This window comes from Phascolarctos cinereus, unplaced genomic scaffold (assembly GCF_003287225.1).
Source record: "Phascolarctos cinereus isolate Bilbo 61053 unplaced genomic scaffold, phaCin_HiC Scaffold_9;HRSCAF=440, whole genome shotgun sequence".
Classification (NCBI taxonomy): Eukaryota; Metazoa; Chordata; class Mammalia; order Diprotodontia; family Phascolarctidae; genus Phascolarctos; species Phascolarctos cinereus.
Genome location: NW_027556402.1, coordinates 30,938,731 through 30,965,573, shown reverse-complemented (window position 1 = coordinate 30,965,573; position 26,843 = coordinate 30,938,731). Strand labels below are relative to the sequence as shown.

At 36.0% G+C, this 26,843-nt stretch overlaps 1 protein-coding gene across 2 annotated transcripts in view; it reads left to right on the top strand.

The window, feature by feature from the left end:
* Window positions 1–26,843, top strand: part of BANK1 (B cell scaffold protein with ankyrin repeats 1) — a 393,852-nt gene that overhangs the window by 96,188 nt on the left and 270,821 nt on the right. For both annotated transcript variants that reach the window (XM_020988297.2, XM_078148555.1), the window contains exons 3-5: window positions 4,161–4,315; window positions 13,407–13,545; window positions 24,076–24,215. In XM_020988297.2, coding sequence (XP_020843956.1) covers window positions 4,161–4,315; window positions 13,407–13,545; window positions 24,076–24,215 — 434 coding nt within the window. The remainder of the gene's footprint in view (window positions 1–4,160; window positions 4,316–13,406; window positions 13,546–24,075; window positions 24,216–26,843) is intronic.

Below are 26,843 nucleotides of genomic sequence, written 5' to 3'. Positions count from 1 at the left end.
TCAAATATTCCTATAGCAATTTGATTTTTTTTTGTTTCTTTCATTTCTCATTCAGTTTTATGTTTATCTGTGTTCATGTTGTCTCTCCCCAGCAAAAGTGCATATAAAACTGTGCCTAATTTTCCTGGATGTGTCAGCACACCTTAGAGAGCATTAATATTGCTATTTTCCTCTGAAAGCTTCTTCACATCAAAAAAGCCAGAAGTGCAAGCAAAGCTCTTCCCCCAGTAGAAGCTACTCCAAGGTCAGGGACAGTTCTACTTTTGGCTTTTTGTTCCCAGTGTCTAGCAAAGTACTTTGTAAGGCCTAGACTTAATACGTATTTATTCAATTTGATTGAATTGGATTTCTGATCGTATAGATAACACCAAAAATCAATTGGTGTTATCAGTTTTACTACCTGAATGATGTTGTTATAGAGGATGTACGTACAGATGCCTGGGGGGGTTGTCCAAACCTTCAACTGACTTGCATGATTTAGGATAGTTTACTTAGCCTCCTTAGCCCTTAGCTATCATATCCATTCAATGAGGAGGCTGAAGTAATTGATCTCTAAAGTTTTATGATTTGTGCTTCATTTATTAATATGATGCTTACAAGTCTGCCTGGTATTTTCCTATCTTAAAAAAAATTTACTCAGTAATATTATGAAAATAGTTAGTGCATTCAACTTATCCTTAAACCACAGTGTAGGCAGAAAAAAATAAAAGTAATTTCAGAAAAGCAGAAATTTTAAGCATAGTTTATGGACCACAATACAATAAAATCACATTCAAAAATGGTCATTGAAGAAAGGATTAAAATTAATTGGAGACTAAATAACTTAAATAATTGGTTCATCAAAGAACAAATAACAAAATAAACATAATACCATCAAAGAAAATGACCAAAAATATAAAAAAGACACAAGTAACCAAAATTTTAGAAAAGGCAAAGCAACACTGAGGTAAAATTTTGTATCTCTTAAACTTTTGCATATATAAAAGAGAAAGAACAGATCAATGAATTAGGCATGAAACCAATACTAGAAAACCAACAAATTATAGAACAATTAAATACCAAAAATAATTTTTTTGGAACAAAGAAGAAATTAGCAAAGCAGAAGAATAAAAGACTAAATAAAGCAAATTTTAAAGTTCAATAACAATAATAGCTTATGTCTATGTAGTATTTGCTCTGTACCAGACATTTTGCTAACTACTTTACAAATATTATTTTATCCTCCCAACAATCCTGTAAAAGATAGGTGCTATTATTATTCCCATTTTAGAAATTCGGAAAATGAGACAGAGAGGTTAAATGACTTACAAAGGGTCGCACAGCTAGGAAGTAACTAAGGTCACATTTGAACTCAGGTCTTCCTCACTCCAGACTCAATGCACTATCCACTCAGAAATGAAAAGGATAATTCACAACAAAAGAAGGGAAAGTATGAGAAAATTATTTTCCTGTCTGCCAACAAAACTGATACTCCAACAGATTGACCAAGACTACAAAAATAGAAAATGACAAATGTTGGAGGGGCTTCAGGAAATAAGCATATTAATGCTGTTCATGGAGATGCTCATTGGTCCAGTCATTCTGGAAAGCAACTTGAAACTATGCTCCCAAAGTCAGTAAACTTGCATACCCTTTAGCAGAGGGATGTCATTACTTGGCTTATACCTGAAAGATGGGAAAGAGAGAAAAAGGGATGCATATGCATATGCATATGCATAAAACTAGTTATTGCAGTTAGTGAATAGGATGTTAGATTTGTAGTCAGGAAGACCCAAGTTCAAATCTGGTCTCAGAAACTTACTAGCAGTGTGGTCCCCAGCAAATCACTTAACCTCCATCTGTCAGTTTTTACCTGTCTACAACAAGGATGATAATAGCCTCCCTTTCAGGGTTGTTATGAAGATCAATTGTGATGACACATAAAGTGCTTTGCAAGCTTTTAAAACTGTGTTAATGCACTTTTATCAGCAGTCCTTTTTGTAGTAGTAGAACGGGAAAATAAAGTGATGCCTATAATTTGAGGAATGACTGAACAAATCATTACAAATGAATTTTAAAATACTTTTGTGCAATAAAAAATGATGAAAAGCCCTGGGTAGATTTATATGAATTGATGTACAGTGAAGTGAGCAGAACTAAGAAAAAAATTGTAAAGGCAAAGAGTTTTTAAAGATTTAGGAACTCTGATCAATGCAGTTATCAACCACAGTTCCAGAGGATCAGTGATTAAAACACGTCACTCCTCTTCTGACAGAGAGGGGATAACCTCAAAATGCAGAATGAGACAAATGTTTGGAAACAGCCAGTGCAAGAATTTGTTTTGCTCCATTATGCATTTTTGTTAGAAGAGTTTTCTTTTTTCTTTGTTTTTTTTTTAATTGGGGGAGGGGTGATGTAGGAGGGAAAATAAACACTTGTTAAAAATATTAAAATTTTTAAAACCTCATTAACAACATAGCATAGTATCAAGATTGTTGAATTTGGAGTCAGAAGATGGGCATTTAAATCCCTTCTATGCCAGATACTATTTGTGGCATTTTGGGCACATTGTTCAAACTTGATCTCAGTTTCCTGCTCTGTAAAATGGTGGGGAGAGTGTTGGATGAGATGATCTCCAAGTTTCCTTTCATCTCTACTGCTAGAATCCTGTGACATCATCTTTCCAATGCTATTGTGTACAGTAAATTCTGCCCCAGTTTGGAGAAATAATTATGGTCTATAACTCATTTGCTGTTTGTTACTGTAGAAATACACACACACACACACACACACACACACACACACCACACACACACACACATATATATGTATTAATATTAAAGAAAACCTATGAGGTTTGACTCATTGCATTCAATTTTTTCTGCAAGTGCAGATACTTCCATCCTCAAGGGGTGTGTGTGTGTGTGTGTGTGTGTGTGTGTGTGTGTGTGTATGTGTTATTTTTTGTGGGGGGGGCTTCTTTTTTAATATAATAGATAGGAAACAAATAATGAGAATCACTCCCTACATTTGACAATGAAAATGACAATCTCATCCCTTTTTTAAGAGGTGGGGAGAGAAGTCAAAAGTATTAAGGAAGGGACTATGAAAACACTGTCTTGTTCTTTTCTCGCTCTTATTTCCCCACAGTCAGAATCAGGAAGAATAGCTGATTTGCCTTCTAGGGATTTTGTGAAGAATATCAATAACAGTTACATAGCACCTTGAGGAAAAAGAAAATGTGTAAATGAAGAATAATAAAGGAAAATTCCATTAATTCTCCTTAGAAGGGAACAGAAAAAACAAGTTCAAACTGCCTGGGTGTAGATTAAATAGTGTTTTAATTAAAGAAAATTGGGATGTAGAAATAGCTGACAAATAGCAGTAGATATGAATAACATCATTCACAGTAGACGAGCATTGGATTAATGATTGTCTGTATTCAAACTATTACATGGAAACTTAGTTATTCTATTACTTTATTAATATGATAGTCTAGAAGCCAGAATCTTACAACAGCTCTGTGAGATAGGTACTACAGGTTTTAATATCTCTAATTCACGTCTGAAGAAAATGAGGTCAACACAAGTTTAGAGGCTTGACGATGGCTAATTTGGGAAATCTCTGGTAGAATCCCGTATATGATTATAGCATTCTACCATAGGTCTTCCAGCCGCCAAATCCAGCACTACTATGGACCAATCATATAGCAAAAATGAGAGATAATAGATAGACATCAAGCGTCACATTGATATCACCAAAATATTTTAAAAAAACTAAAGGAAATCCTTTAGTGCACTGGATAGCTCTTTTAAGGAGCTATTATAGACTTGCAGAGGATAAAAATGTGTGGAAAGGTTTTTGTTTTCATTGATGGAAAGAATACTGAGATTCATTAAAAATCATGAACCCAAAATCAAAGTAAAGGATTATCTCCCCAATTGAAATGCATTCTCCTTGTGGAAACATGCTTCATTCATCTTTGCATGCCACACATTGCCTGGCACAATGACTTTCAAAAGAATATATACTCAGTAGATGTTTGTCATATCAATTTTTTAAATTATTTCAACTGTCTTATAAAAGATTTGGCAAATTAATCACTAAGCTATTGACTCTGCTGATATTTGGGAAGAATAAATTAATCATTGTTATAACTTAATTCAATAACTTTTTTCTAGGTTCCCAGAATTACTTTGAAGTTAACAATCCACTAGAAATAGGAATGGAACTCTATACAGAAACAAATACAACAAGAGAGATTGAGGCAGCATCAGAAACTCCTGAAAGCAGTGTGTCATCAGTACTAGTGCTACCAGCTAAAATATCCTGTGAGGTAAGTTTAATAGTTTTGTAAGTACCTAATATTATGAATTATTATCAATATTATCAAATTATAGATTTTGGGTCAGTCTTTGAGTTCTTGATTTTATCAACTGTATTTGACGATTTTATAACAGAATACTTTCCGCTGATCTTTGTAGTAGAATGCTAGATTTATGTTAATTAAAGTTATTTACAAATAAAGGAGAAACTTCTCAGAGGAGATAACTGAGAATCATTCATCTTTTTCACCAAAACTACCATTATCTATTCAGTCAACATTTTTGAGTCTCTACAATGTGAACATTGATTCACAGTACAATGCTAGATGCTCATGAAGGAGTACCAAAGAAGTGGAAGAGATGGTCTCTGCTGTTCAGAAGCTTAAATTTTACTTAGAGAGATAAAATGTCCTTTTAAGCACTCTCTAATTTAGCAATAACCAAATTATGAATATCTCTGTCACATAAATGGCTAGTTGGCATTGTGTTAGAGGTGGGTCTTCATTAACCTGGGGAATTGATAAGAATTCCATGAGATTTCAAATTCCTTTCTGTGATCTACCACTGACTTTTTTGGTTTTGTATATGATATTCCTTCATATGCTAAATATGATCCCTGTGATAGATAGGATATATGTTATGTTCTTTTCATTGAGTGGCAGCATAGAATATCAGTTAGAGAACTGTCCTTGAAGTCAGGAAGACCTGAGTTGAAATGCCACCTGTCACACATACTGGCTCTGTAACAATGGGGAAATCATTTAAACTTTGAGGACTCCCAAGTCATCCTTTTAGACTTTTAATTATAGAGATAGTCTAGATGAGAACTGGCAGAGGAATTTCCAAGCTGGGAGTTCCATATATTGAAGAAATCTTATCTTTAGTCCTATCCCCATTGTTTCATCCTGTAAGACCACTTCAGACTTGGAACTCTACCTCATCACTATCCTGCGCACCTCTGATTGGAGGGTGGGGCCATGAACCCCAAACCCTCAATTTAAGGAGAAATTTCCGTGTGGATAGACAGAGTCATATGGTTAAATGGAATGTCCAATGGTAGAGACAATGGGGTAAAGACACCAAAGAAATAGTTTGAGGTTATGTTATAAATGCTAAAATGAAGTCAAGTAACATTGCATATGAATAAGAAAATTGGGGTATAGATCAACAGAGGAAGAAAAACAAGTTATATGGAAATGCTTATTCTGTTTCTTAAGTTCAGAATAAGATACTGTTGCTTATTTTCAAAGTTTTGGAGAGGAAAAACTAATCTGGAGTGACACAGAATCCAATATAGGCCCAACCATTGGGCAAAATCTAATACAATTAAATAATAGAGATAAATGTAAATTATTACAATTGAGTTCAACTCACTTTCATAAGTACATCAAAGGAAGAGTATAGCTGAACATCAGTCTACCTGAAATAAAAAAAGATCTAGGAGTTTTAATGAACAACAAACAAAGAGAGCTACATCAGGTCATAGTGGGTTTCTGCCTACCGGAGGCTGTCGAGCAAAGGCTAGATGACTATTTTTGGCTTTAATGTGGAAGGCATTCTTTCCCGGGTACCAGCTGAACCTTGACATGACTTCCAAAGAGATTCTGGCCTTTAATGAAATATTAAAGATTTCAGAGATTATACTGAAGGAAGTGGGGTGCCATGGTGGAAATAATATTTTGGAAAGATAGTTTGTCGATTGGATACAGGACGTATTCAAGAAAAGAGACATTAAAGACAAAAAAAGACTAGGTCAGAATCTATTGCAATAATGGATCACTCTAATGTCTCATTTTAGGATGGAGGTGGTCCTGGGTTCTTGAAGACACAAGCTGTGGTTGTATTTATAAGTCTGAAAAGGCTTCATGTAGAAACCTTCCTACGGATGCTGCATTTCTCCTCCAAGGAGAAGGCCATCTAAGTGCTGGTAGAGTTAGCATTAGAAGGTTGGTCAGAGAAACAAACTCATGAAACATGGAGAAGTTGATATCTGCATTAGGGGAAGTGGGATTCACCAATAAAATCAAAGATCTCTCAAAATATCAAAATATCAGTCTAAACTACAATGAGACAGTGGGACTGGAAAATGATAAGACATATTTGAAAGCAACAGATTGACAAGATTTTGTAACTCATCATTTTGATGAGTGCTTAGAACAAGGGATGAGTCAGATGATTCCAAAGTTTCAAACTTAGTTGACGAGGAAATAATGCCATAATTGACAGAAACAGGAGTGCTAATAAACATTTATATAACAGCTTATATAGCATGACAGCTAGATAAAGCTTCAGTTCTGCATTGTCCAAAAAAGTCATTTGAAGCAGCTGGGCAGAATCCACTCCTTTCACCTTCATTGCTCCTTCGATTATAAGCCACAGAAGCCATCTGTCTACACACATCCCAAAAGCAGAAACCTCCCTGCCCCTTTGTCCTGGTAGGTACTGGGGAACTGAACATAAGCTTGTTGACCTATTTTTGCTTTGCCATGTTGAGTCTCTAATATTTGCAAGTTTTCCAGGACTGGAACCAGAGGTTCCATTGACTTAAGTTTGAACACAAGGATAACTACTGCTTCCTTTATGGTATTCCATAAGCCTACCTCATTCCTCTGCCTCAGACCTGGTCACTGTTTTAGTAATTTAGTAGTATGAATTATCAAAGTCTCAGAGGGTTTCTTCCAGAGTAATGGATGTGTGTCCTGCTATATTATACATCTTCACTTGGAATAGTGAGGTCCATGTATTAAGAAGTCAAGATGCCTATCATTATCTTTAGCTGCTATTACCTTTTTTTTAAGTGAGTGCCATAGATGCCAGGCTCATCCAATTTGAAGATGACGACACAATGAATTTACTGAATGACCAAATGAAGATCCAAAAAGATCTAGACAGGTTAGCACTGGGTTGAATTTAATAAATGGAATTCATTGGAGATAAATGCAAAGTCTTAAACTTAGGTTTAAAAAAATAAACTTCACAAGGACAGGATAAAGAAGGCATGGTTAGATGGTACTTTGTCTCAAAAAAACAAAAGATGTAGGTGCTTTAGTGGACCACACTCTCAATATGAATGGGCGGTATGATATAGCATCCAAAAAAGCTAATGGGATCTTAACTTGCATTGAGGAGCATACCTCCCAGTAATTAGTAAGAGACTACCTCATTGTACCCTGATTTGATCAGACCTCATCTGAAATATTGTGTTTAATCTGGGCACTAGAGTTTAAGATAGATACTGATAAGCTGAAGAGTGTCTTTTTGTTTGTTTTTGGTTAGGCAATTGGGGTTAAGTGACCTGCCCAGGGTCACACAGCTAGTAAGTGTCAAGTGTTTGGTTTGAGGCCAGATTTGAACTCAGGTCCTCCTAGGGCCAGTGCTCTATCCACTGCACCACCTAGCTGCTCCTGAAGAGTGTATTGATGAGAGCAAATGGAATGGTAATGAGGAATGGCTGAACAAGTTGTGGCATATAATTGTGATGAAATACTATTGTTGTATGAGAAATGATGAGCAGATGGTTTCAGACAAACCTGAGAACATTTGTGTGAACTCATGTAAAGTGAAGTGAGCAGAACCAAGAGAGCATTGTGCACAGTTATAGCAATATTGTAAGGATTATTAACTAACTGTGAAAGATAGCTACTCTGATCAAGACAATGGTCCAAGACAATTCCAAAGGACTGATGATGGAAAATGCTGTCTACCTCCAGAAAGAAAATTGATGAACTCTGAATGCAGATTGTAGAATACTTTTTTTACTTTCTTTATTTTTCTGGTTTTGTATTTTTTGTCTGTGTTTTCTTTTGTGACATGGCTAATATGGAATTATGTTTTGCATGACTTCATATGTGTAATTGATATAAAATTGCTTGCCTTCTCAAAGAGGGGGAAGGAGCAGGAAGATCATTTGGAATGCAAAATTAAAAAAAAATTTAAAACATTTTGAATATAATTGGGAAATATTTAGTTAAATAAAATATTTTTTTTAAAAATCTAATTAGAGTTTCATTAGCTGCGCATTTAACTGAAATCAGTGTGTATTAGCAGAGAGAGAGAGGGAGAGAGAGAATGATTATTAGGGCCAGGCTTATCTGAAATATGAACCTGTAGAAAATGAAACTCAGAGGTAGTTAGGGAGGTGGGGAAGGAGGCTTTGTCCTTGCCCTGAAAGCCAATGCAGGGTTTGCCATTTTGGCTTACTATGTTTAAAAGAAAGATACAACTCCTTGGAGGGAGACGAGAGTAAGTTGCTTACAAAAGGAACAACTGTGACTCTAAAGAAAACACTGATCCCTGCAAAGCAGGAGGGCTCTGATCAGCCACAAGCTTAGGGGTGAAGAGACATCTTGGTTTACCCAGCTCACCAGCACCACTAGATAATTATATAAATATATACAAAATAAATGCAAAGTAATTTGCAAGAGAGTTAGTACAATGAGTTTGAGTAGGTGGGTGGGGATCATGAAAGACCTCAAGTAGGAGGTGACATTTAAACAGTACTTTAAAGAGAACTAGGGATTCTCCTAATCAGCAGAGGTGAGATTGTGAATTCTAGGCATTAGAGAAAGACAGTACAAAGCTCGTTTATGGGAGTTGGAATGTTGCATTTGAGGAGCAACAAGTAGAATGATTTCACTAGGACGTAGAAATTGTGAAAGCAAATAGTATGTAAAAAATCTAGAACAGGAGGCTGGAGCCAGATTGTGAAGGAATGTCCAATAGGAAAGTCTATATTGCATACTTGTGAAAATTATAAGTCCCTGGAGCTTTTAGATCAGGAGAATGAGATAGTCAAAACTATACTTTTTGTTTGTTTGGTTTGGTTTTTGGCTAAGCAATGAGGTTAAGTGACTTGCCCAGGGTCACACAGCTAGTAAGTGTTACATGTCTGAGGCCAGATTTGAACTCAGGTCCTCCTGACTCCAGGGCCTATGCTCTATCCACTGGATGCAAGACTGATTGGAAGGGGAGAGACTTGAGACAGGAAAATCCTTTAGGATGCTACTGCAACAGTCTAGTCAAGAGAACTTCCAAGCTCTATCTAGGGTGGTGGTCACATGAGTAGACAAAAAGACATGAATGTAAAGATAATGTAGGAATAGAATAGACAATATTTGGCAACTTATTAAATATAAATATGGGATGTGGTCATGGATTAGAAAGAATTAAGAGCTGAAAATGACTCAGAAGTTGTGAACCTGAATGACTGCAAGGATGATGGGGCCTTCAGCAGAAAAAGGGAAGTTAGAAAGAGGGGTGTGTTTGGAGGTAAAATATGTGTTCTCTTTTGGACTTGCTGGTTTTTCATACATAGCACTCTATTTCCCTTTGGAAGGCCAGTGGCTGTCCACCACATCTGAAATCCTCTCTCTTCTCATCTCTGCTTCATGGAATCCCTGGTTCCATTCAAGACAGCTCAGTAGCCACCTTCCAAAGGAGACCTTTCTGGTCCTTCCTTCTGGCACCTTGTGAGAGCCTTCTCTTTTAATGTTGCCGCCCACTTACTCTGTATGTATCTTTTCTGTTTATATTCACATTATATTTTTTAAATTTTATTTTATTCCATAAATTTTATTTATTTTATTCTGAACTTCAGAAATAAAACAAGTGCTTCCATATCATAGTAGAATAGAAAAAAAGATGATTTCACATAAAACTGCAAATCTGTTATGTACAACTTGCTATTCCTTTCAAATATATAATAAAGTTATCATGTAACTTTCTTTTTTCTCAAATTGTCTTTCTTTAGAATGTAAGCTCCTTGAGAACAGAGACAACTATTTTTTCCTTTGTCTCCTAAATGATTAATACAGTACTTAGCACATAATGAATACTTAATAAATGTTTGTTGATTGATTGATAACATGTTGGGGTTGAATGTAGATATGCCATCCACTGATAAATGTTTAACAGATAATTGGTAATACATAAGTGGCACTCAGGAGAGCAATTTGGGCAAGACAGGTAGATAGATTAGATAGATAAACAGATAGATATAATAGATAGATAAATAGATGGATAGATATCTAGATAGCTAGATAGATGGATAAATGGATGGATGATGATAGATGATAGATAGATAGATAGATAGATAGATAGATAGATAGATAGATAGATAGATAGATAGATAGATAGATGGATGGATGGATGGATGGATGGATGGAGAGATAGATAGGTAGGTAGTAGTAGATAGATAGATAGATAGATAGATAGATAGATAGATAGATAGATAGATAGATAGATGATAGATAGACAGATCATCTGCATCTAGAAATGAAGCCATGGGAATTCATGGGATTACCAACAGAAAAGGAAAGGATATAGGAAAGAGAGCAGAGCTTAGGGCAAAGCCCTAAAGTACAATCATTGTAGGGGATAGATAAGCAGATTGTAGATGAGCATCCAAATAGTTAAGAGGAGAACCAGGAGACAATAGTGTTAAAAAAAAAAACAGAATGGCAAGAATATTTAGTAGAAGAGCTTGGTCAGCACTGATTCTATCAGAAGACCTCACTTCACACTTTACTGAGAAAATAAACAAAGAGAGAAAGAGAGAGAGAGAGCCATATAGAAATACAAAGACACACTCACAGACACTTAGACTAAGGGAGGGTGGTCATGGGGAAAATCACCTTGAGAAATAGAAGAGTATGGAATCAAAAGTACAAGGAAAGGGATTGATCTTGGTGAGAAGTAACACCTCTTGATCAGAGACTGAGGTAAAGGAGGAAAAAGTAATGGATAATAACAATGAGATTTTATACATAGAATGGGGAGAAAGAATGACCTTTCAGCAAGTTTCCTCTATTTTCTCAGTGAAGTGTAAAGTGTGGTCTTCTCTATTCTATAGATTCTCTATAGATTCTACTTTATTCTCTACAGATTCATTTAGGGGAGAATTGAAGTATTACCTTGATGCATTGAATGCCCAATTAATGTTAAAAAAATTCTTAAAAATTAGTGGATCCAGTGAACATGCTGAAATGTTTGCATTCATCACAGCTTTGCAACACATGAGTAGGAGGAAAGGTGACAGATGATTGGAATAAAACAGGGTTGAGGTTTGGTAAGGTACGAATATCAATAGGACAGGTAGGCAAGGGATTAAAAATGAAAAAGTCATTCAAGTGAATAGTTGAAGTGGTTAACTATAGAGTAAGAACTGAGAAAGGAGGAATGTGAAGCCAGAGCAAGGGTGATAATGCAGGAGGGTACTGAGTGATGGAAGAACAGGAGATAATGACGAGGATGGATAATAGGTTTATGAGGAGTGGCGCACAATGAGGGATGGAAGGATAAAATGTCGTGGTGGAATAAAAAATTCTGGATCATAAAAACTGGAATACTTGTTAATGATGATGAGATTATGGCTTTGTGGGGCTGAGGTGGAGTGATTGGTTAGGATATTGATGAATTGGGAGGTGAGGGTATTTGAGGGAGGATCAACATGTATATTGAAGTCCCCTAGGATCAGGGCGGTAGTTGGAGTGAAGAGCAAGACTATAAGCCAGGAATGGGACTCAGTGAGGAAGAAAGGATAATGAAGGGCTCCAGGTAATTGCTAGCAGGGTCTCAGTAGGATGATAAATCTGAACTGAACTGAAAAGGAAAAGAGGTTGTTGAGTGCTGATAGCAGAGGAAAGATCTAAAAGGGACAGTGAAGAGTAAGCCATATATGCCTACTCCATGTCCTAGTCTAAGTGTAGGGAATGGATCCCATATTAAAGAGAATGGCTTGGTATGCAATATGTTTGGGTGGAGTCAGGTCTCTGTGAGTGGAAGAAGATGGAAGGAGCATGCGAGCAAGAGGTGAGAGATAAGGGAAGTTTGTTAATCATCAACTTTTCTGAGTCATCTGAATGGGCTGGGACAGAATAAAAGTAAAAGCGAAAGTCACAAGATCAAAGAAAGAGGAAGGAAGAGAAAGACTGGGGAAAGGACCACATTCTTCATTCGTAAGAGGCTATAAATAAAAGCAAATATAATTTTATTAAATTCCTACTTTATTTAAAAAACTTTCCTAATAAATGTAATTATTTTACTTCTCAACGTTATATTGTGCTGAAATATTTTAATAAAAAAAATTAAACAGAGAAAAAGGACAACAGACTAAAAAGTAGCTTAATATAGTGGATAGAGAACTAACTTCAGACTTTTTTTTTTGGTTAGGCAATGAGGTTAAGTGACTTGCCCAGGGTCACACAACTAGTAAGTATTATGTGTCTGAGGCCAGATTTGAACTCAGATCCTACTGAACCCAGGGCCAGTGCTCCATCCACTGCACCACCTAGCTGCCCCTGAACTAATTTCAGAGTCAGGAAGACCTGAGTTTAAGTCTTCTCAGACAGGTACTGGCTGTGTATACATACACACACACATATACACACATACATACACATACACATGTACACAAACATTTTATACATATATGTGTGTATGTATGCCTATACCTGTAGGTATATACCACATATGTATATACATGCACATAAACATGCGACACAGCCATACATATACATGCACATACACACATACAAATATTGTATGCATATGTACACTTACACATATACACCTCCATAACAACACCAAAAATAAAAGCACCCTAGACTTTAAAAGTTAGGTTAAAGATATTTTCTGTTTATTTATTTGTTTGTCTTTTTTTTTTAATTTTATGAAATGCAAAGGATTTATGTAGGATTTCTCCTTATTGTATATGTTTGATTATTTTTCTTTATTCATATTTGTTAAGTTAATAACTTAAAATGTTAAATATATATATGTGGATACAACTATTTGATCCACATGATTATCAAGACTTGAGGAGAATTCATATCTTTAATGATAACTTTTGTTTGTGCAGGGCTTTACAGCTTGTTACATTTTCACATAGCCTTATTTCTCTTGATCCCACAGAAGAGGAATGTAGGTATTGCCCATTATAGTGTAGCCATCTTGAAATGTTCCAAATAAGATAACAAAGAGAACTCATTGAAAGAGCTTTTCTAATCATTGTTAATAACCATTTTAACTAATACTTTCTGTGGTTGAACAGTGTGAAATCTGGCCAAAAGTTGATTGGGATATAACTTTTTTTTTATTTCATAGAATCCTGGTGACATATTCATTCTTTTGAAAGATGAAATAATTGGTGACAACATTGAAATTGAATTTGCTACAGACAGCAAGTGTGTTAGAACCCGACCACCTCTTTGGAGCAAGACAGTCAGGCGTATGAAAGCTTTAGGTAAGAGCCGGGTTTGTTTGTTTTGGGCGAGGAGAAGTTTAATAAATGATAAACCTTAAACCTAATTTTCTTTTCAGTGATTTTATTGTGCTTTCACTTCTCTACATAACCTCAAGATGTTCTGCCGGGTGCTTCCTGTGTTTGGGTTGTACCACAGAAGGCTGTTGCTAATATTGATTTGAAAACATGAAGGCTTGTCATTTATGGAAAATTATATTGCGTTATTTTGTGCTTCTGTGGTGAAGTGACAGCCAACATCTCCAATGATGTTAAATAGATCCATCTCAATATAGTGTTTTTAATATAGCTCAGCTATTAAATGCCAGGCTAAAGTTATTGAATTTATTACAATATTGGGATTAGTGGGGTGTTTGAATTCCCTTTAAGAGTTGATATATTCTGCCTTGTTTTTCAGTGGGTATATTTTAATCATAGTGGGTAACACTTATCTCCTTGGCTATTTCATCTGTTTGGGATCATCGCCCTCTATAGTTTACATCATGATGGTAGTTGGAGTCTCAATGAAGTGAATGAGAAATGAAAAGGGATGAAGAACACTTAAACTAGGGGATCAGATGGAGAATAAAGAACCAGAGCCAGAGGGAAGTAGGAAAGAGTGGATGACAGTGCTGAGACATTTGAAAAGTTAAAAGGGCAGGCTGAAAGAGTTCATGTTGTATGGTCTCAGTATTCTTAGTGAAGTAGGAAGCTTAGTCATCTGCTATAAGTATTAATTATGTGGGTGGGGTCGAAGAAAGATTAGAAGAGGTTTTGAACAAACTGTGGGGAATGTTGTATGGATATACCAAGGGGAGAGTAGAAGGACGATCAAACAGCTTTGGAAGAATATTGGAGATTACTTAGCCTATGTAGCTCCCCCTGTCACACGTGCCCAGATACTTCCCTACCTTGAACTCATGTTGGGTCCTGAGAGGATAGCTGTTAAGTTTTAGAGGTCCACCTTCAGAACTAACACTGTAGCTCATGGGCCCCTATTAATATGCCTCATGTAAAGAATTGGTAAATAGACACAACTAACTCTTAGCAAAGGTATTTATTAATAGTTATAGTAAGAATAGTAACTATAAAACATTACCTCCATAAATTTAGGCTCACTCTCTCACAAATACACACAGTATTCATGAGTAGAGTGGGATCAAACTTACTGTATAGTGGTAATGAGGCACACATATAGGATACCTGTTTGGCAAAGGCAATTCACAGTATCTGGTGCTGTGGGGCCTGAAATTTTTCTCGCTGCATAGAATCCAAAGGTTCTCCTTGGCTCCTGTTGGCTATAGTTTCTCTAATGCTCGATTTGCTCACTTGAATTCCCAGAACCTGCTCCTCTCCACACCTCTAATCTCTATTGCTAGTGCTAGTTGTGAGCCTACACATGCCCTCCTTCCCTCCTACAAGGAGTCTCATTCCTTGAATCTACTTTATCCCTTGAGAAACTGTATCCAGGTCTGTCTGGACTGTGTATCTCTGTTCCCTTAATAGTGCCTCAAATTTTCTTGAACCAACAAAGCCTTGAACTCACTACTGGATAAGGCATCTCTCTTTGAGGTGCTGCTGGGAATCATGACTGAATTAGGGGAGAGAGAAATCTCCTTCTGCCCCCCTGCAAGTGGTAGGGGAAATCCAAAAGCCAGGAGAAAAGAAATTACCAATAAAGAGGGGGTAGTGAGCATCCTAGGGGCAGGGAAGGATCCAAAATTATTATGTATAGAACATGAAGATCCTTTAATTTTCCTTCTGATATCCTAGTGTCAGTCCTAAACAAGGAAAGATGAGACTGGCATCTCTATAAATTTGAAGTTTGAAAACCTTGTTTGTTTTTCATGTCTGAATTAGGAAGGTGAGAAATCTCCTTCTGTCCCTCCCCCTTTCTACAAAGCATTCTAAGGCCTGTACTCCCTTGCAGCTTTTGTGCTGCTGGCTGAAGTGTCCTATGGAAAAATTAATCTGCCTTTTCCTTTTAACCACAGTAATCAAGTCATCGTCATCCTATCCACTACAAGCAAAGGTTTTATCTTTTTTTTTTTTTAGAGGGGAGCAGCTTCAGCTCATTCTAAGCTTTAGTGCTGGTAATAAATTCTTACAAGACAGTGCTAAAATTTTGCAGTTTCATGCCTGTGCTCTCACCTTCTGTATATGTCCATAGATGGGAGTAACAAGATGGAAAGAAGGATTTCATGGACCCTAAGTGAGAAGATGACCCTGAGGGATGGTGAAAGAGATATGATTCAAAAACATTAGTTGGAAAAGTAGAATTTTCCCATCCCTCTGATTGGCTTTGTGAGAGTCATGGATTGGAAGAAGTAATAGCTTCCTAATGAAAAAGTTTCAAGGGATCTGATGACCTCCTAGGAAAGCCATGTTTCTATTAACGTGAGTTTGAGATAGCTGAACTGAATAGGAGTGGACTCTAAGACAAAAAGATGATTAGAAGGAGGATGAGCTTTCAGGAAGAGATTATCTCCCTCAGGGTTTAGCATGATGTATTGGATATAAGACATGCTCAGTAAATATTAATTGTATGAATTTAATGAGTAATGATTTAATACCTACCAAAACAAATTTAATATCATCTAGATAGAGGTTCAAATTGCTGCTTGGCCAATCACTAACTGTATGATCTTCATCAAATGACCTCAGCCCTCTGGTTTCCTCTTCTGTTAAATGAGACAGTTGGATGAGAGGGTGTCTCAGATCCCTTCCAACTCTATATGTATGCTCCTATCCGATCTTCTTTGGAGGCCAGAGAAAAGGAAAAGGAGATGAGAGAAGCTGTGTGTTGAAGTGTGGAGAAAAGGAGGGAGGGACCCTGCTGACACAGTTACTTGACTATCTCCAGTTGTTTTCAGTGAGTAAGAGCCAAGAAGCTCATTTTCTGTTGCCCAGAGTCACATAATTAATTCATTAATTATTAATTTATGGAGACATTATGGCATGTTTTATGCAATTTTTAAATTTTCAGTCGACTGGAATTCTTCAACTCAGTGGAGATGAGACTCCTTCCAAAGCAGGCACTACTTCCCTAGCTCATCTTTAGTTCCTCTCCAGCTCTTCCCTTTTTTTTTTTCTGATAGCTCATTTTATTTCATCATTGTTTGGGAATTTATCTCTTTTATTTTTGATGCTGATAATTTCTTTATTTTTTATTTACTTAACATTTTATTTTTCCCCAATTACATTCTTTTAAATTTTAAGTTCCAAATTCTCTGCCTCAGCTCTTTCCTAAATGTCTACAAGCGTGGCTAGGTCTCCCCCATCCTAACAACAAAATAATCCTCAAAAATAATCCCCCAAACCATCTTCTTGACCCTGTGATCTCCTCAAGCTGTAGCCATATGTCTCCTTACTTTCACTGTCAAGGTCTGAGAAGGGATTGCCTATTTTTTTCTGTCTTCATTGTATACTCACTTCTGAACCTCTTACAGTTAGACTTCTGACCCTAACGTTCTAATAAAACTGCTCTTCGCAAGGTTATCAGTAATATCTTGGCTGCTAAATTTAATGATTTTTTTATTGGTCTTCATATCTTTGACCTCACAGAAGTTGTTTTTTTTTCCACCATTCCTTTTTAATTTATGGAATAAAACAAGCATTTCCATAACATAGTACAATAAAAAAGATGATTTCACATGAAATTGCAAATCTACTATGCAATACTTGCTATTCCTTTCAAATATACAACAAAATTATCATGTAAATTTCTTTTTTTCTCTTTCTTCCCTCCTTCCTCTCCCCCTCCCCCACCCTAGAGAAGGCTACCATTAGACACAGATAGATAGATAAGTAGATATGTAGATCAGTAGATAATAACTCTTTGGGCATAATTCCAGATGGCTCTCCAAAATGGTTGGATCAGTTCATAAATCCACCAACAACAAATTAGTGTCCCAATTTTTCTGCATCTCCATCAATGTCACTTTCCCCTTCTATCATTTTAGCCAATCTGGTAGGTGTAAAATGATATCTTAAGGTTTATTAATTTGCATTTCTTTAATAAATTATGATTTACAGCATGTTTATATGTTATAAATTGTTTTGATTTCTTCATCAGAAAACTACCTGTTGGGGCGGGGCCAAGATGGTGGAGTAAAAGCACTGACTTTCTTGAGCTCTCTCCCAAACCCCTCCAAATACCTGTAAAAATGGCTCTAAACAAAGTCTAGAGCAGCAGAACCCACAAAAAGACAGAGTGAAACAAATTTCCAGCCCAAGACAACCTAGATGGTTGATCAGAAAGGTGTATCTCGCCGGGCTGGGAGAGAAGCGAAGTTCAGTGTTGGTGCGCAGGCAAAGATGGGGCCTCAGCAAACCTGGAGCAGACCTCAGAGGACTGAATCACAGGTAGCTGTAGCAGTTTCCAGACTTCTCAATCCACAAAAGCCAAAGACAACTTAGAAGGTCAGTAGGAAAGGTCTATGACTGTGGTGAGAGAGGAGCTTGGTCCCAACCCTGGTCCCATCACAGCCTCAGGGCTGTGGCTGCTTCTGGAGCTCTTGGCCCACAGATGGAGGGGGAATTGAGTGGCTAATCAGAGGGGGAATGCAGTGATCTCTTTGCTGAGGCAAGATTCTCTTGCTTTGCCCGCTCTTGGATCTGGGTCACAGTTCTGGGTGGTGGTCCTAGGGTGAAGAGAAGTGCTGGCATGGTGGAGCTTGTAGTGGCAGTAGAGAGTAAATCCTCCTCACAGTTCCAAGGCAGAAAAGAGTGCTTGTAATCATTCATAGACCAGAGCACAGGCCAGGAAAGGAGTAAATACCTCACCCTTGATCAAAGCACCTTAGAAGAACTGAAAATTTGCAGGTCCCTAGAAGTATCTCTGAAAACAGCTGCACAAAACCCTGAAGCTTGGGACAGTACATTCTCCACACTAGAAGCAGATCCCTACCTTAACAAAGAGTTTATAACTCACTTAATTGGCTGGGATCATGAGCAAGCAGTGCAAAAAGAGTGAGACTATAGAATCTTACTTTAGTGACAAAGAAGATCAAAACATACAACCAGGAGAAGACAAAAAAGTCAAAGCTCCTACATCCAAAGCCTCTAAGAAAAATATGAATCAGTCCCAGGTCATGGAAGAGCTCAAAAAGGATTTTGAGAAGCAAGTAAGAGAAGTAGAGGAAAAACTGGAAAGAGAAATGAGAGTGATGCAAGAAAATCATAAAAAAAAAGTCAACAGCTTGCTAAAAGAGGCCCAAAAATACTGAAGAAAATAACACCTTAGAAAATAGCCTAACCCAAATGGCAAAAGAGGTCCAAAAAGCCAATGAGGAGAAGAATGCCTTAAAAAGCAAAGTTGGCCAAATGGAAAAAGAAGTCCAGGAAGCTCACTGAAGAAAATACTTCCTTAAAAATTAGAATGGAGCAAATGAATGCTAGTGATTTCATGAGATAGCAAGATATTGTAAAACAAAACCAAAATAATGAAAAAATAGAAGACAATGTGGAAAACTCCCTGTTCATATCCTTTGACCATTTATCAATTGAGGAATGACTCATGTTCTTATAGATTTGAGAAAGTTCTTTAGATATTTGAGATATGGGACCTTTATCTGATAAACTGTCTATATTTTTTCCCTATTATCTCCTTTCTTTCTGATCTTGGCTACATTTGTTTTATTGATCCAAAAACTTTTACATTTTATGTATTTGAAATTATCCGTTATGTACCTAGCTTTGTTCTCTATCTCTTGTTTATTCATAAATTGTTCTCCTATCTATAAATCTGATAAGTAACATGTTCCATGTTCTTCTAAATTTCTCTCTCTATATAGGCCATGCATCCATTTTGACTTTATCTTGGTAAATGGTGTAAGATATTGGTCTATGCCCAATTTCTGCTATGCTACTTTCCAGTTTTCCCAATATATTTTTTTTACCAAATAATGAATTCTTATCTCAAAATTCTAAGTCTTTACACTTGGCAAATACAAGGTTATTTTGTTTATTTGCTGCTGTAAATTGCATGTCTACTCTATTCCATGATCTACCTTTCTGTTTCTTAGCCAGTACCAGATAATTTTGATAACAACTTTCTTATAATATACTTTAAGATCTGGTACTACTAAACCTCCTTCTTTTACATTTTTTTTTCATTATTTGATATTCTTGACTTTTTTTTGTTTTTCTAAATGAATATTATTATTTTTTTCTAATTCAGCAAAAAAAAAATTGGTAATTTAATTGGGTTGGCATTGAATATGTACATTAGTTTAGGTAAAATGGCCCACCTACCCATAAACAATTTCTATTTCTCCAATTATTTAAACATGATTTTATATGTTTAAAATTTTTTTTATCTAATTTAGTTTATATAGTTCCTGGATTTATTTTGGCAGGTATACTCCCAGGTATTTTATACTATCTGGAGTTATTTTAAATGGAGTATTATTTTTACTATCTCTTCTTGCAGAGTTTTGTTTGTGATGTATAGGAGTGCTATGATTTATGTTTATTTACATTATATCCTGTCACTTTGATAAAATTATTAATTGTTTTCTATAATGCCTCTCTCTCCTGGGTGTCCTACAGCTATTCCTTTTTAGAATTTATCCTATTTCATCATTTATCTTTTGCCCACTAAGCCTCAAGTTTCTTTCCTGAGCTTTGTCTTCTCACCTAACACTCCTTTGGTAACCTCATCAGATCTAGCACATTGTATTATCATTTCTATGCACATGATTGCCAGATCTATATATTCAGCTCTAATCTTCCTCTTAAACCCCAAACCAATATCACCAATAATCCTCCGGCTAACTCTTCTTGGATGTTTCACTGACATGTCCAGAATGGAAATTATGGTCTTTCCCCTTAAATCCATCTCTTCTCAAAACTTCTTTATTTCTTTCAGTCCTTAAACCTACAAGAGTTTGTAACCTATGAGTTATTCTTTGCTATGTCTTCTATTGCTGATCAATTGTCATCTTACCAATATTGCTTTTGTGACATCTCTCACGTTTGTCCTTTTCTCCACTCAAAGCAATTATCTCAAGTCAGACCATCATAACTCTTTCCTCCTTATTAAAATAGCTTTCTATTTAGTTTCTGTGCTTTATGTCTCTCTTCCCTCCTCCACACTGTTGTGAAAATGATCTTCCTAAGGCATAGATTTGACCATGACAATCCCCTGCTCAGAAGCCTCCAATGTTTCTCTTTTGTCTCAAGGATAAAATACGAAACACTCTTTTTAAGTCCATCTACAACATAGTTCCAATCTGCCTTTTCAACTTTCTCTCACATTACTCTCATCATACTCAGTGTTCTAGAAAAACTGCATTACTAGCTCATTCCATTTCTGACCTACATTCCTATACACAATCATCCCCTCTGCTTAGAATTCAGTCTTTCCTCATCTCCGTTCAAAGTCCTTATTATTAACCTCATGTATTTTCTCTTTCTTGAAGCCTTCCCTAATTCTTTAAATGTTAACTCTTTCTCCTACCTCAGATGACCTTGTATTCACTTATCTGTATATGAGCTGTTCATAGTAGATTATAAGTTCCTTGAGGACAGGGATGTCTATGTCTTTTGTCTTTATATCCACAGCAAAATCCCTTGCATATGGTAGATAATTTATGAATTTTTGATGAATGGGATTGAGTTGATAAAGATTATGAGATATATTTTCAGGCAAGTCACATTTTATGTTTAAACTATGCAGAGATTCTGTTGATTTCTTTCAAAAAGCAGTCTTACTCAGTCATAAAAATTCTTTCTGAATTTCATAATTTGGAGGAAGCATACTTAATAAAGAGCAAACTCATGCTATTATTTGAGGCATGACTCACATTTTTAAAGCCACATAGCTTCATTTCAGGATGAACATACAAAAACCAAGTATCTAAACAGAACAGATCCACATCAGTTCCCATAGAAACCCAAGGCAAAGAGATTAATGTTCACCAGATGGGACTGGGCTATATAATTGCTTCTCCCCCACTCCAATGGAGGCAGCTTCTCAGACAATGGAAATTCCAAAACGCTTAAAAACCTCTTTTTAATTTTTTGTATTCATGAAAAGAAATGTATCACCTTTTAGAGATTAAACAATCGGATGTCCAATTATTTGGGGATTTCTTTGGATTAGATTCTCTATGCTTAATTACTTATCTTTTCCAGTGTGCCAAGGATAGACAGAAAATTGTGGAGATAGAAAACAATACAATGACTCACATGAGAACATTGGGTTATTCCATGCAATCATAAAGTGTTAAACTTAAAAGGAAGCTTAGAGATCATCTAGTTCAATTCCCTGGTTTTATAGTCAAAAAAAACTGAGTTCCAGATAATTAAAGTGACTTAGACAGACTGAAAGCCAGGCTCTCTGTCTTCCAAACCATTTTTCTATGTCTCCTGTATCATCCTCCTTCCCTGGGAGTGTACTAGCTTCCCTGGGGATCAAAGATCATAGCATCAAATGTCAAAGATTTAGAGTTTGAAAGAGCCTTAGAAAGCATCTAGACTATCTCCTCCCCATTTTGCAGATGAGGAAACTGAGAAACATATAGTGACTTCCTCAGTAGTCTCATCCTTTACCTCCCCTATTTTACATCTTTCTACTCTCCATGACCACAAGAATATCATTAATTATGTCATTCTAAAGTTCTACTGTTTGGCATACTTTGGTTATATAGTTATTGACATTATGGAGATGCAGCAATTTGGCTCTTAATTTTATGATGGCCACTTAACAGATTAAAACATTCCAGTATAAAGAAATCATTTCAATGAGGATTTTTTGTTGAAAAACCATTACTGCTGGTGTTCATTTTAAAATAATATTTTGTCAAAGTCTTCAATTTAATCTTAACATTACCCCAAACTTTCCTAATGACAAGGTCTATAATGTTGGGATATGTCTATATACCATATTGCCAAGAAAATGTTGTTTGTTAAAGAGTTGAGATGGAAATGAATCAATAACTTTCTAGGTGAATCCTGGTCCCTTTTTTTTTCCTCTCACAAATGTCATCAAATCTTTAACATCATAGCCCAAGCACTCCACTTAAATCAAGAAAACCAGCTTTACCAACCAATAGTGGGACATTTTGTCTTGCCTTTTCAATTTTTCCCAAGCTGTCCCATCCATTTCTAATACATTTTCTCTAGTCTTTGCAAAACAATGTCTTTACACTTCTAAAGCAAGTACCTGGGACATAACAGGTTCTTAATAAATACTTCTTGATTGATTCATCAAAGATTGAATTCTTGCTTCCAAACCTGCTTATGATTGTGGGTTCAGCTTAATGTAGCTACATATGTTTACAAGTCTCAATTCTGACATTTCCTTCTATCTCCCCCCATTAAGTTGTTTGTTCCTTGAGAATAGAAATCACAACCTTTTATTTTCTCTAAAGCACCCCATGGTCAATGCCATCTTGCTTTGCCTGTTCATTATATATTGACTGACTCGACTGACTGGGTAATAAACACTTCTGAAAGGAGAAAAGAGATATTTAGGCTTGATCCTCAAAGGGACTGCTTCCCTTACAATCAGAACTGCCCTGAGTTCCTGTAGATTTCCCAGAGGAATATTATAAAGGAGTCTTTAATGCCCTTATGAAGAGAGGCAAGATTAATACTTAGCCAGGAAGAGCTTTTGAATGTGCCCAGAACTTTATCAAGTGACTAAAACCAGCTTAGATGTTTTGTTGACTCATTTGCCTTCCAGACTGGCATCTGCAAGACAGTCATTTACCTGATGCTAGTAAATCTCTCTGTGCAGAGATGTGGATGTATTTTCCATAAAAATGAAGATGATTTCAAATTCTGTTAAAAATAATGCCACTTGGTATCTTTTCCATTGAAATGTCTGCCCACTATTATTCTTTCATGGAGATATCTCAAATATTAAGGCAACTTGAACACTTCTGGGGTGATCTAGTAAGAAAAATGATGTAGTCAGTATTACACTAATGAGCTTCACACCTGGGTCATGCAGAAGTATGTTAGTATGTGGTTAGTGTGGTGTTAGTATGCAGTAAATCGTGCTAAGGGACCAGACCTGAAGATACCTCCCCTCAAAGCTTTTCAATCTAAGCAACTGCAATGTAAGTTTTGAAATTTCATTTGCCATTGCCCCTTCCAAAGACAATCTTAAGAAGCTTGCCTATAATTAAAGAAAGCTTATTTCAGTAGATTGATAGCAAATGCACAATTTCTGATGAATGACTGAGCCCCTTCTGAATTCTGATGCATTACAATGGTGACTATAGATTATCAATCCCAAAAGGGAGGGCTGATGAGTAGGAGGAAGAATTCTGCTTTACTATTTTTTTTATTTGAAACAATGTGCTCTTGTGTTTCCCTAAGGTTTTTAGAAGGAGTCACAAGTATGGATTTTCTCTCCAGTGCTTGTGTTGAAGTAAAAGACCCAATTTTAAAAGGCTTCTGCTAAGACTACTGTGAAATCTTTATGCATAGATCACAAACTTTGCATCTATTCTTCAAGTTACATAAAGATGTGGGATGTGAATTATATGCAGTTCCTCATTCTTATTTGTATTTTCTAAGATTTCCCTGCTGGCTCTGTCAATGTAAATGTCTACTGTGATGGAAACATTAAAACTACAACAGAGATTATATATCACACAACAGAAAAGGAGGTTGAACACCCACTCAAAGAGGCTGATCCAGGAGATGTAGCTCAACAGGTAAGTTGACCTTCCATAAGGTTAATAATGAAATAAATAAAAGTATAAACATTAGATAAGAAAATGTGCATTTCAGGATGAAGACTAAATGGTGACAGAATAGGAGACAACCTCTGTGGTGTCTGGGTACAGACTAATCTCCTTAAGTCAAATCTCAAATTGTGTCAATCACAGTTCTGAAAGATTTGTGATGGAAAATGCTTTTCACATCCAGAGAAAGAGCTGGTGGAGTCTGAATGTAGATCAAAGCTTACCATTTTCACTTTTAATTTTGTTCATAGTTTTTGCTTTTGTTCTGTTTTTGTTTTCTTATATGACATGACTAATGTAGAAATATATTTTATATGATTGAATATATCAAATTGCTTACCATGTTAGGGACAAAGTAAGGGCAGGAAGGGACTGAGGGAGTAAATTTGGAACTCAGAATTTTGTTTAAAAAATAATGTTTTAAAAAGTAGAAAAAAGTGTCAACTAAAGGCAGAAGATATCATATATGGCTCATTATAATTAAAGTTGTAGTAGAACAAGAAAATGAAGGAAATTAATGTGTAGAAAAATAAGAAAGAAGGGTATTTCAGTCCTAAGAAATGGACTCCTCTTCATTCAGGCCAGTGCAACACAACGCAAATTGAAAGACCAATCAGTTAAGCAATAACTTAGGATTTGGAAGACAACTAAATAGGATAAGGAAACCAAAGAAGAGATTTTTACTATATTAACTATTTTAATTGTATTATTTATATAACTACATATTTATATAATTATATTATTTTATAATTATTTTTACTATGTTAGGTTGTTCTTTTTGTGGTGGAAGAATAAAGTTGATACAGCTAGAAAACTGAAATCAGCAATGTAATAATAATATTCCTCATAGTTTTATAAAGTACTAAGCCCAAAGATATATATTAGTAAACTTGCAGTGGGTGGCAATCATTGTAAAGAGAATTTGGATTTTATTACAAATGACTGTCCTCCATGCCCACATCCTTTCCCACCTTCATCTCTTAGGATCCCTAGCTTATTTCAAAGTTCAGCCCAACTTCCATTTTCTATATTAAGCCTTTATTCATCCTTCTACTTTAGAGCCCCTGTTGCAATAATTAGGTCATTTCTAGGGGCAATGTAACAGGCTCAATGTCCGTATAATTTTAGCCAGTTTATTTTAGACAAAAATTAGAAATTGCTCTCAGCTCCTAGTTAGGAAAATTTCTAACATTAAGGCAAAAGTTGGGCTTTTGGCCTAAATTTGCATTTATATCAGTCTCTAGTGAACCCCTGGACTCTTGTGGTTGAGGCAAAATTCAAGTTACTGGAAATGTATGAGTAATGAAATAGAAGATTATATTATAGTGATTGTGGAAATACAGGCAACAGGAAAGGAAGTTGGGGGAAGAGCTGACCTTTACTAAAGAGTCCCCTTTGCCTTTTAGTAGGTGGGTACATCAGTAACATCAGCCCAAGTCCTTTGTTCCAAAACACTTTTTGAGCTGATGACTTCTTTAATATCTTCCTTCTCTGCTCATTTCTAGTTTTTTTTTCTGTCCCTTTCCTGGTTTCTCTGGGCTACATGAGCGAGCTCTACATGATTCCTTTCTTTCTATTTCCAGACCCATAGAATTGCTATCTGTTTTTGAAATAGCAATAATTAGCATTTATTGACAACTTTAGGATTTGCACAGTCCTCATAACAACTCTTTAAGGTAGCTGCTATCATCACTATTTTCCAGATGAGAAAATAGTCTGAGATTTATTAAATGATTTGCTCAGGATCACATAGTTAATGTCTAATGTAGGATCTGAACTCAGATCTTCCTGACTTCTGATCAATAATTCTATCCACTTGCCTGACCACCTAGCTTCTTCTCACCATTCTTTCCTTTTATGCAAATTCCATAGGGCTTGTCCAAATCTCTCGAGCAATGACTTTGACTGATTCAAGGTGGTCCACTGGCCCTATTCCCATATAGTTGTAATTGATTTACTCAGTCAAGAAGTGCCTTTACCTAATAAATGTAATTACTTTTAATGGGATACAGTTATTAGTGGAACCCTACCCTTATACTGTGATGCTAAATCAATCATTAAGTACTTATGAATATTTAATTCTAGTGTCTTCCCTCTGTTAATTATTGCTTTTTATACTGTATATAGCTTGTTTGTTATATCTATATCTATCTAGTATGTGTGTGTGTGTTTAAGTGTTGAGGGCAGGGACCATCTTTAACCTCTTTTGGTATCCCCAGAGCTTCATGCAGTGCCTGTCACATAGTAGGCACTTCATAAATATTGATTGATCAAAAAGCCAAGCACTGTGAGGCTGGGCATATAAGCACAAAAAATGAAACAATCTCCACTTACAATGGATTTTCATTCTAATGGGGGAGATAACAAGTACAAAAATACATACAAGAGAAATATAAATTTAAAAAATACACACATATGTGTATATGTACATATATACATATTGACAGAGAGAGAGAGAAAGGGAAAGAGACATAGATAGACAGAGATTAAGTAAAAAGTAATTTGGGAGACAAGACATTAATAGCTGAGGGGATCAGGAAAAGCTTCATGTAAAAGACGGTGCTTTAACTGGACATTTTATTTTATCCCCAATGCTAA